The sequence below is a fragment of the Lampris incognitus genome, chromosome 4 (assembly GCF_029633865.1).
Source record: "Lampris incognitus isolate fLamInc1 chromosome 4, fLamInc1.hap2, whole genome shotgun sequence".
Classification (NCBI taxonomy): domain Eukaryota; kingdom Metazoa; phylum Chordata; class Actinopteri; order Lampriformes; family Lampridae; genus Lampris; species Lampris incognitus.
Window position 1 is genome coordinate 22,680,426 of NC_079214.1, and position 12,499 is coordinate 22,692,924.

The window sequence follows — 12,499 nt, forward strand, 5'->3', positions numbered from 1 at the left end:
CAGGTCATCATTTCAGGATGCTTTAGAAAGCAATAGGTGTGCCATAGGTGTGGACCTCGGATATGTACTTTACAAATATGGGATGTAATCGTTCTTTGCATTTTGCTGAATAATAGGCACATTCAACCTTGTCTTCTCCTCATGAACTAAAGATAAGTACCTGATTCCTCATTGGTTGGTGCTGTGACGGTCGGTCTCTGTGAGGATGGCTCTCTCTTGTGATGGCAGATGGTCCAGAGTCTATGTGGACAGATCCAACAGGAGTGGGCTATGGAGGGAAAAAACAAGACAAAAGAACGAACATGCATGCAATCCATTGACTAGCAAAGCGGCAATCTTGAAAACAATTACTTCTTCTGCCTCAACATGTATCCACAAAATAAGACTTACTATCTGCCTGCCAACCCAGTCATAAGTGTAATCAAAACTGTATCCTTTCCGCTCAAACAACTCCGTGAACAGAGTCCTCAGGTATTCGTAGTCAGGCTTTTCAAAGAAGTCCAATCGTCTCACATAACGCAGGTAGGTGGCCATTTCCTCTGAAAATATGAACAAATAACTTGGTTTAAGAGTAATTTGCATATAGTTACATGACAAATGGAAGACGCAAAAAAAAAATTTAAATTAATGAACGGGGGTAGGGTAGTTTGACAGCATTTCACAAAAAGGGAAAAAAGCTTCATTATCCTAAAATTGTACAATAAATGGCAGATTACTGGATTTGCAAAAAAAAAAAAAATCATGTCAGTGTGTTTACATGCAAGTTTGAAATTCAATTTAAATCTGATCAAGACAATAGTTTGATTATCGCAACTGTCACATGAACACCTTAACTGAATTATCTTAAACAAGGGTCTAAATCAATGCAATAATTCAATTAATAGAGATAGATTTTTCCTCAATCTTTAGATTTACTCTGCTTAGTATACACCTTAATCAGAGCCCTTTTGGATAATTGCCTGTGTGCATGCACCAAAAAATTCAGGAATCCTGCTATCAGTATCTGACCCAGAAATGATAGACAAACAAAAACATGTGGAGTGGCTGGAAACAAATATTAAGCCAAGGAAACTATGCTCTCATAACTCCAATGCAAACATTTACTAATCAACATTTTGGCAAACTTAGAATCTTTCTTCTGGACAAAATAGGCGTGCAGCTTCCTGTTCTTAAAGGGAAAATTCACCGTCTATCTGGGACAGGGATAGCGCATGAAAAACACTTGCTGTTGTTCCCAATCGTTTCTGAATGTCTGGGGCAGCAGTAAAACTACAGCCTAGCAGGGTTTCTAACACCCTAATCTACTCTAAATACACTGTTAAAAAAAAACACATCCTACAACACTAGTGCAGAGGACTTTATGGACGACAATACAGAGGCTTATATGCAATGCATTCATTCTGGTATGTGTAGGCACGATGGGAAAGACTGAGCAGGAGAACGCCAATTTCTCCGTCAATATAGTACACAGTGAGGACTTGCTTCAATCAACTACATTACTCATCAGTACTGACTGCACATACACAAAACCATCAGTGAAATTTCACTTCGATCTTTTGATATCGATCCTGTTAGCCAGCACCTCAACAATACAGGTGTGCATTGTGTCTTCATTTTTGAACGACAGTAAACAGTCACATTTCTGGAGTGTAAGAGAAGCAAAATTTATGCTCAATAAAATGACGGAGGTTATATTCTTAAATTCTGGACAAGCAAAAAATTGAAATTTTTCTAAAAGTCTTAAAGTGTCGGAAGCGGGGTCTTATGCAATATAACTTCCATTCCATAATTCAACTTCCATATCCAACGATTCTCATAAACGTGAATGATTGAAGAACTCACACTATGCAAACATGTGCAGTCACCTTAACTGCACTATCAGCTTAATTTGATTATCACCTTAATCAGATTGAATGCATGTAAACATAGTAATTGAATATCAATTTCAAAATTTGATAGCCATAACCCAGCCCATTATACCTGGGAAGTTTTCACAAAGGACCTCAATGGGAGTATTTCTTTTTGTATCTCCAATCTTCTGATATCGTTCTTTTAATGTGTCAGCCTGCAGAAGATGCAAAACAAGAAGTCACTTTCTTCATTTTGTCAACTAATACAGATCAGTCTGTTTCATCTAAAGGACGTTGAGTTTAATTAATGCCATTAAAATGAAATATGGAGAGTGTGTGGGTTGTGTGCTACAGCGTTCATATCAATTGTATAACGGTCATATAGTGCATGCACTGACCATTTAGATTTGCTGTCGTACGTCAGAGAAGTTAGCTTGACAAGCTATAGCTTATCTACAGCTAAAGATAGCAGCAGTAACTGAACATCAGCCATTTTAGTTGCTTCTTGGTTAAGTGAATTAGGTCATGGTAGCAAGGACATTTATAGAATGAAAAGATAGGCACTTTCCTCCTCTAACTCTACAAAGAGTTATCCATTCAAACAGGAGAGTGGGTTGGCATACATAATCTCTTCACATCGAGTTCCTACCCTGAGCCTGATGTGCAATTCAAATTAATTTGTCAATGACAATCACAGATAATTTCTTGATCAAGAAAAGTAATTGCCTGTTGGCATGCTTGTGCTATTTCTCAGCTAAAAAAAACGTATGAAGGAATAACTTATACCCCTTACACACTGGCCAGTGTGAAAAGGGTATTAATTTCCAGTTTCCATTGCAAATCCCAGCAGGTTTTACTTGGGCTTTGTAAAACAAGACCAGGTCAAGACCTAGTATATGGCTGGACCGTGTATAGTCAATGTTCGAAATTGTGGCCTATTTGTTAAAGGGATAGTCAGTGGTAGTGTCTATAATGTGAATTCCTGGATATTAAATGTTCATCTGAAATTTTTGTAGTAGTCCCAGCAATATTAGTTGTTAAAGTATACTGAAGTAGCATGGCACATGACATGGTTAAGCTCTGTTCGAGTAAAAACAGGTTATAAATGCAGTTGCAAGAACAATACTTTCCACTCGTATCTCAGGATGTTATTCTAATTATCTGTTAACCCCCCCCCTTTTCTCCCCAATTGTATCTGGCCAATTACCCCACTCTTCCGAGCTGTCCCGGTTGCTACTCCACTCCCTCTGCCGATCCGGGGAGGGCTGCAGACCACCACATGCCTCCTCCAATACATGTGGAGTCGCCAGCCGCTTATTTTCTCCTGACAGTGAGGAGTTTCACCAAGGGGATGTAGCATGTGGGAGGATCATGTTATTCCCCCCAGTTCCCCCTCCCCCCCGAACACGCGCCCCGACCGACTAGAGGAGGCGCTAGTGCAGCAACCAGGACACATACCCACATCCGGCTTCCCACCTGCAGACATGGCCAATTGTGTCTGTGTGCCCGCTCGACCAAGCTGAAAGTAACACAAGGATTCGATCCAATGATCCCCATCAAGTCAAGTCAATGTTATTTGTATAGCCCAATATCACAAATTACAAATTTGCGTCAAGGGGCTTTACAGGCAATGGAATTGACCGCTACGCTACCCGGACCTCCCCCTCCTCTTTTATCTGTTTCTGTCTGCAGATGTCTCTAGTTTTTTTAAGACTCTCTCTGTACTGACAGGCGAATTCACAAAGAATGGATTCTGGCCGCTGACAGCATCATGAATTGTACATCAGTTGCAACCAATATCTGCACCGTCTCGAGGTCTGATTCACAAAAGATATTGCGTGAACTGCATTACAGTGCAAACACGCCCAAAAAGTTTTGCAGCTGAATACGGTTTGCCCTTGTTTTGCATCGGATTGCAATTATCGATGTGACAAAGTATAAATGGTGGCTTTGCACCAAGAACACAGTAGGCAGATTCAATGTCAGCAAATACAGCAAGAATTGTTTGACGTGGCAACCTGTTTCAGTCTCAGTTAAAATCAAAAAAGTGACAATTCTCTTTTGAAATATCCACTCACAAGCAAGCCTGGCATGATGATGCCTTCGCCTGGCTACTACAATCACTGCTGCCATAATCAATGAAAAGTCTGGGCATGACGCTCCCTATAAATGCGCTTCAGTCACCACCAACTCTCTGAAGACGCTAATAATTTTCACTCTGTGTGTGGCTATTAGCGCTGGTGTTTTGCAATGAGGCTCATTTGCACAGAAAGGGCCTAATTTCGTGCCAAATTTATGCATACCTAATTTAAATACGTGCAAATAGCCCCGAGACGCCATTTGCTTGACAGGGCAGTTAGGGGTGAATTTCACCCTTTACGGGTGCTTTGAGAATCACATGGTTTCTTTTTGTGTTATTTGTGCAGGTTTAGCGGCCACAAAAGTCGTACAATCCTTTTGTGAATTCGTCAGTCAGTGATTGTTATTTGGTGTGCTTTAACTGTGCGCTCTTCCCCTATGCCTCTCGGCGCTCAGCTGACCAATCATGTAACTTCAGTGACATTGATGGTCACCTGATCCAGCGGCCCAAGCATATCAAACATGATCACTCTGTCAGTCCGTCAGTGAGCGACATTCACGTTTGTAGTGATGGCCCGCTGGTCCGGTCCAGTCAATAAATTATCATTTGAATTACTCAAATTGAATTGCTCCAAAAACTTGATTTTTTCCCCCTTTATTTTGCTACCTACAGAGACTGTCATCAGCCAGACAAGTATAAGGAATCAACGTTTTCAATCTTGTGTTTCTAATATTTTGAGTCGACCCTGGGCCAGATGAAACTTGTTTACCGTCAGCTATGTTAGAGTCTGTTAAGTTTATAATAAATCTGCCAATCACCACTTGTAAATCAAGTTATAGTTCAATAATTAATGAGCTTTATAGTTCACAGTACACAATCTGTAGATTACAAAGAAACAAAATACTGAACACCTACCAAGAAAAAGTGACTTTAGACAGAAACGTGCAAACATTGACTGGCTATCAGAGTAGAAGCCGATCAACTCAAAAACATAAAAGGTTATTTAAAAAGATTTCCAGATTGGGTTTTTTTTATGTCAAACTCTTCTTTTTTGTGGCAGCCTTCTTTGCTTATTTGCTAGTATGAAAAGCCATCTAAATAAAGACTAAGGTTTAGAGTAGAAAAAAAAACTGAAATTCTGGTCTGCACTCACACATAAGCAGATCATATACACACACTGTAGTGTAACATGATCTAGATTTCAAATATTTTCAAAAAGTACATGGACCCCCCCCCTCAAAAAAAAAAAAAAAAAAAAAGAAAAAAAGCATAAACACACAACCTGAGGAAAAGTAAATAAAACCTTAATCATTTCCACCTGCAGAAAATTTTGTATACATTGATGAATGATTCCAAAAGGTAGAAACTGATTCCATATGAGCTAAGATACCTTTAGGCCTTGCCAAGGTAGACTTCCACGGAGGAAATACATAAACATGTGACCCAAAGCCTCAAGGTCATCTCGCCGGCTTTGCTCTAGGTCAGGAAGAGATCGTTAATTGTGCAGGCAATCATAGAAACCTGAATACAACTCCCTAATGACCTGATCTCTTTGTGTAGCCTCTACCAAGTGAAAAAGGCATTGATTTGAAGGTTAACTATCAACTTAAAATATTTCAGACATTTAAAAGTTTGTTTGCTGCCCAAAAAGCAAAAAATTCATTCAATGTTTTTTTAAAGCACACACACACACACACACACACACACACACACACACACACACACACACACACACACACACACACACACACACACACACACACACTTTAAATAAAGAATGCAATAAAGGTTTTGGCAAATGAGTCTTACCTTTGCCCAAATGTGTGTTGATGGACATGTATCGGGCAGTGCCAGTCAAGCTCTTGTGTTCCCGGTATGGTATGTGTTTTTTAGTTTCGGGGTCAATGTATTCCTTAGCAAGCCCAAAGTCGATGATGTGGATAATGTGCTCCTTTTTGTTCCCTTGTCGCCCAATAAGAAAGTTTTCAGGTTTGACATCTCTATAGATGAGGTTTTTAGAATGGACATACTCCATCCGGGAGATCTGGTGAGGAGTCACAGGGTGAGTCAGCAAAAACAAATAAAAACAAACATCCTTCACACTATACCGCTCAGTCAGGGACTGGATATCAAGAAGCTGTGTTAACAAGTGTGATGGTAGATGAAGAAGTTGTGTTAACAAGTGTGATAGTAGATGACCACTGCCATCTTTCAGTATTTTAAAATGATTTCTTAATCTGGCAATTTTTGGTTTCAGCTCAGAATCAATACAAAATGGCAAGCTTGAAACTGACTCATGATCCCCCCACTCCAACATAAACTATAAAACACAGTATAACATTATTCTATAAATATAACACAGACGTGCTGAAATTAATTGGTACTCTTACAGTTCATTGAAATAATTCTTCATTCCTCTTGAAAAGTGATTAAATTAAAAGCTTCTTTGTCATGTATACCTGCATGCCTTTGGTATGTCAAGGAATTAAAGCAAAGAAGCTGTGAAAAGAGATGAATTATTGCTTATTGTAAAAAGATATTCTAAAATGGCCTGGACACATTTGTTGGTACCCCTTAGAAAAGATAATAATCGAATTATAGTGATATTTCAAACTAATTAGTTTATTTAATTAGTATTACACGTCTCCAATCACGTAGTCAGCCATTCAGCCTATTTAAATTGAGATAAGTAGTCACTGTGTTGTCTGGTGTCATTATGTGCACCACACTGAAGATGGACCAGAGAAAGCAAAGGATAAAGTTGTCTGAGGAAATCCGAAAGAAAATAATAGGCAAGGATGGTAAAGGTAAAGGCTACAAGACCATCTCCAAGCAGCTTGATGTTCCTGTGACAACAGTTGTAAATATTATTAAGATATTTCAGGTCCATGGAACTGTAGCCAACCTCCCTGGGTGCGGCTAGAAGAGGAAAATCGACCCCAGATTAAACAGAAGGATAGTGCGAATGGTAGAAAAAGAACCAAGGATAACTGCCAAAGAGACACAAGCTGTACTTGTGGCAGCACGGTCGCGCAGTTGTTAGCACTGTAGCCTCACAGCAAGAAGGTCCTGGGTTCGAACCCCGGAGTTGTCCAACCTTGGGGTCATCCCAGGCCGTCCTCTGTGTGGACTTTGCATGTTCTCCCCGTGTCTGCGGTGGGTTTTCTCCGGGTGCTCCGGTTTCCCCCACCATCAAAAAGACATGCATGTTAGGGTTAATACTCCTGTCTGTGCCCCTGACAAAGGCAATGGCAAGACGAACTGGAGTTGGTCCCTGGGCGCTGTACAGCAGCTGCCCACTGCTCCTAGCTATACAGCTAGGACGGGTTATATGCAGAGTGTAATTTCCCTACAGGAATCATTAAAGTATATCATATCTCTAAGGTTAAGTTACATCAGTTTCTGACTGCACCATGCACTGCTTTTTGAGCCAAAGTGGGCTCCATGGAAGAAAGCCCAGGAGGACTCCACTTTTGAAAGAAAAACATAAAAAAGTCAGGCTGGAATTTGCTAAAATGCATACTGACAAGCCATAATCCTTCTGGGAGAATGTCCTTTCGACAGATGAGTCAAAACTGGAGCTTTTAGGCAAGTCACATCAACTACTCAGTTTACAGATAAAAAAAAAAATGAAGCTTTCAAAGAAAAGAACACCATACCTACAGTGAAACATGGAGGAGGCTCAGTTATGTTTTTATATGTAGTTTTTATGTAGAAATACAACAAGTTCAGAAATAGCAGAGGAAAACTCCCTAGAGGGAACCATGCAGGACCAGTGAGATGAATTGCAAACAGTCTGCAGATCTGAAAAACCAATACAAACAAAAGGGGCTAGGATAACAATTGAATCACATGGGTGTCTTATAACTAACAATTTCTCACAGACAGAATTGCATATATTGGGCAATCTTCTTCTTTTGGTTTATTCCCTGTTTCTCAGGGGTTGCCACAGCGGATTTTACAGTTTCCATCCATACCATGTGACGGCACAGCACCAATGGTGGCCGTTGTTAACGCGAGCCTTGACTAATCCAGTATGGCTCAGGTATGGTCTTGTCAATACGCATACTGATTTGACAAAATTTACATTGGATGACCTTCCTGACACAACCACCAACCCTATGGACAGGGGCACAGGTAAAACACTGGATGCCATCCCAGTATTCATGGACTTGTGCCCATGCCTGTCAATTTTGCCCAAAAATTCAGCTCTGTCCAACTCATGCATGGGGATAAACAGGAAACATTGTTTTTTATCATCCGACACATAATCAAAAATTAATAGATCTTTGGCAACACTCGAGTCACTGGGAGTGTAAACACATGGCTCCAGTATGCATACGTCATTCCATTCTCATTTATACCATCATCGACATAGCATCTGCTTAAAAGGATATCCTAGATGTGCATCTATCCTTACCACTTTTGAAACTTTCAACTTCAGTTGCAACTTGAGATAGCATCTGCTTAGAAGGATATCCTAGATGTGCAACTATCCTTCCCACTTTTGAAATTTTCAATTTCAGTTGCAACTTGAGATCAAACGCTTGACCTCATTATGAATGTCACCAAATGAATCTAACAAACATATGAGCAATTTTAGTGTTGACACTTTCTGCAAGTTATGATTTAAATACAATATCCCTATACACAGTTCTGAAAACTCACCAGTTGAATGGCTATCATTAAGACGGTCTTCAGTGAGAAAGTCCTGTCACAAAGATCAAAAAGGTCTTCTAGACTGGGCCCCAGCAGCTCCAGAACCATGGCATTGTATTTTCCACAGGGTCCAAAGTAAAACACCTGGGGTAGGCCTTCCGCTGAAACAAAAGAAACCATAATCAGTCATACAAGTGAAAAGATTCCTAGCCCCATGAAAAACATGGTAGTCACCCCAAAGCAAAATTCTTAATTCCTTAATTTTCTGAAGGTGTTGTCATGATCAAAAGGTACACTGCTGCAAAGGTCAGACTAAAAATAACCACTGTTTGAAGCAGAGCAAGTAAATGATTAAAAGCAGTAATCTACAAAAGGTATCTGAGCTTCACATGGTGAGGAAAGTTCTGCGGATGCTGGAGTGTTTATTATTCCTGCCTCCATTGACTGATGATATTAAAGAGATGGAGTCCAGGTCAGCCATAAGCACAGGCCACATGCTGGAAAGACTGGAGGAGGAGGAAGAGCCCTACAAAGTTACTGAGGGCAGTGACTGCTGGTGGGTAAACATTAACCACAAACTAAAATACAATCCAATGTTTGCAAATACTGCAGTCGCTCCCCATTTTCTGTCGCAGATGGAAAGTCCATCTTTTCAAAATAAACCATATGTTGCCATCTCCCCAATGAACTGTATCCCTTTCTAAACAATCCACCCACTATAACTGCTTTGAGGAAAATAGGCACTCCATCTTGCTCCTTGGCTCTCACTCCATGATGACAGGAATATTGGAAAAGGACAAAGGCTCTAACTCTTGTCCTCTTTGGCTTATAATTTTGGTGCTATAAGGAGCAAAGTTTATTCACCTGCACGTACATCAAGTTTACTCTGACTAGAGATACCTGTTAAAAGACTACAATGAAAGTTTTGGTGGGCTATCAAGAATAATGTCATATTTAGTTCTTTGATGTGTGAGCATTCTAGTCTATGAAAGCGAGGTTACAGATAGATAGATAATGCCTGCCAAAAAAAGAAGAAGAAAAAAACGTTGATAGGGCAGGGTTCCTAAATTACTGTATACCTAAATTACCACCTCTTGACACCCAGCAATTCAAAGTTATCAAATACACAACACAGGTATGCGGATTTAAGAGCAACATGTAAGCAGTTTTAACAAAGCGTTTCCTATCATTTCATGACAGTAAAGAACTTAATTCCAAAAAGTAAAATGTAAAAAGACTGAAAAATTATGTGCAAACAAATCATTATTGGACTGTGTAGGACTGACTTTCAGTTTTGGAAGGTCCTCCAACTTTAAATGGAAAAATATATATATATTTGTTACTGCTGGTGTTAAATAACAGTATGGCGAAGCTACAGTACTTTTTACTGATGATCTATACTGAGCAAACAAAGCAGCCTTCTTAATTAAAAAAAAGCCAAAATAACCTGCAGGGTTGTACCATTATGAATTAATTTGTCCACAACCCCCAAACATTTCCACTGGGTCATTAGTATTCTTGATTCATTTATATTCCTGTCAAAAATGACACAAATAAGCAGTTCAAAAGAACAGAAAATACAATCTTGGTATGAGTTTTTCTTCATCCATGGTTTAAACATATCCTACACTACTCAATAGTATATGGGTTGCATGAGGTTAAATAAGTAAAACAAAGTGAGACAATTGTCTTCATAACCTGGTGTCTCTTGCAACAATAATGCCTAAAAATGAGACTTTCAATCAGTCAGATTCATATAAACACCGATACCAATTCAGGGCTTTGTCGTCTTCATGTTGAGTTTATTGTGGAGGAGCAAATATTTCCGGGACATACTAGTAGGTCGGAGATGCCACAACACAGCCAGAACAAATTATGTCAGCTAATATTCTGGGCATGTGGATATGCTCATGCTTTATATTGTGCTTCTAGACCAGTATCATATTCTCTGGGTTGCTAATTGCATCATAGGAATGAGTGCCTTGAAGCCTCTTGTGATTGTTGGAGGGCTCATAGGTGTCAGACTGGAGATATTCCATGGAGCCAATAAGCAATTTGTTGGATTGACAGCAAGGTTGGTTAGGATAATAAGCCCCTCTGACACATGTATTCCTTAAAGCTGAAATCTGACTTTTTCCACTATTTGAAACATGATGAAGATGGGGCGATTCTGCTGGACAGAATCAGTATTACAGTAGAACAATGTTTCAATATAGTTTGATGCAGGAGGAAGGGAGAAATACACCTGTTCCAACTTATTTTCTCTGACTACAAACAAGGTGTAACAACCATTGTGGCTCATGTGCTGTCATCACCCTTGTAAAAATGGGATACCTGGACTAAAGTAAATGCAGATAGTCATATATTACATACTTCCTCAAAATATAATATCATAACAATGTTCTACAGTAATACCGATTATCCAACAGAAGCATCACCACATCAGCATCACATTTCAGTCTTTTTATCTGCAATGATCAAGCACCAGTGTCACTCATCTATTGAACTGCTCTTATCAACTCGGGAGTTGTACTTATTGAGTGGAAGGCTGCAAACATCTGCCCTGTCCCAAACCCAAGCCATATTGGTGACTGGTGGCCAATTTCCCTAGACTCACAAGTCAGCCTTTAATGCTTCTCTCAGCTAGAGACTGAGGCTACACTCCCAGCTTTCATTGCTAAAACTGGGTGGAAACAATTAATAATAATAAAAAAAAATCCCTTACAGAAATAATCCAAAGTCTTTAGGGTGGCCCTTCATATTGGGGTGGTGACATGCATAAGTCGTGTGCTTGTAAACACTTGTACCTGCAAAATGTGCATTATAGGATGGCTCAGCCACAGTCACCGAAGAAAACTCAATCTCATGTTGCTTGGGACATCAATTTTCAATGTTTAAAAAAAGCTCTGTGTTACAAAGTGATTCGCTGTATCGCCATTTGTTTCACTATGGAGGAGGATGGGGAAAAAGCATAATTTCCCGTAAGGCATGTCCTAGATTTCCAAAGCAGTAGGCATAGGTTTGTTAGTGGCCGTTCTCACCACCGTTTTGACAATTATCTTGCATTTAGAAGTCCCCAGTCAGAGATCTCCGATTGTCTGGTATCGCGAGACTGAATATCCCTGACCTCATGTCTTGGAAAGGTCCAGAAGATATTTGTGCTGAAAAAGCTCATGCCAATAGCCCTGGATGTATGCAAGAATCTGCATGCATACTTACCAGGACATAGCACAACAAATACGTGTTGTGTATAAGTCACAACAGTGTGACTGTAGTCTAGGCCACTGCAGCTTGAAGTTTTACTACAGCCGGTTTACGGCAGTCGGTTTACGGCAGTAACACAAGACGTGGTTGATACTATACTGTACGTATATATAACGTTTACTGTGGCAGCAATAAACACAGTTTGATTCAAAGTCGTGCTCCAAGTTCTGCTGGACAAAACACTGGCGACGAGGATGGGATTTTCACTCACGCCTCTCTCTCCCTTCCTAGCTCTACCCGGCGAACCACCAGTTCCTTGGACTCGCTGGCATGAATCGTTCGAGACATTCATCGCAGCTGCGGGTTTGGTGGACGCGGAAGACTCACGGCAGAGAGCCCTGCTGATACACAGCTTGGGCAGCGAGGGTCAGCGGATCTTTAGGACGCTTGGATCCACTCCTACATACGTGGCTTGTGTTGCTAAACTCGCTGGACATTTTGCCGCTTCACAGAGCGTCATACTCTGGCGGATTGTTTTCCATCAGCGCCAGCAGCGCGCGGGTGAGTCAGTACATCACTACATAGCTGACTTGAGGGGTCTGGCTAGCCTCTGTAAATTCGGGGCTCTGGAAGATGAACTAATAAGGGACCAGCTGGCAGAACACACCAATAACCATAAAGTCAGAGAGAAACTGCTCATGTCCCC

The 12,499-nt window shown here is 40.4% G+C and overlaps 1 protein-coding gene across 1 annotated transcript in view; it reads right to left on the reverse strand.

Annotated features, from left to right (window-relative positions):
- The window catches only part of csnk1g1 (casein kinase 1, gamma 1), a 67,155-nt gene that overhangs the window by 23,409 nt on the left and 31,247 nt on the right, over positions 1-12,499 (reverse strand). Inside the window, exons 5-10 of the mRNA XM_056278121.1 lie at positions 8,599-8,750; positions 5,740-5,974; positions 5,321-5,406; positions 1,981-2,065; positions 391-539; positions 161-268 (exon numbers count right to left, since the gene is read on the reverse strand). Coding sequence (XP_056134096.1) covers positions 161-268; positions 391-539; positions 1,981-2,065; positions 5,321-5,406; positions 5,740-5,974; positions 8,599-8,750 — 815 coding nt within the window. The remainder of the gene's footprint in view (positions 1-160; positions 269-390; positions 540-1,980; positions 2,066-5,320; positions 5,407-5,739; positions 5,975-8,598; positions 8,751-12,499) is intronic.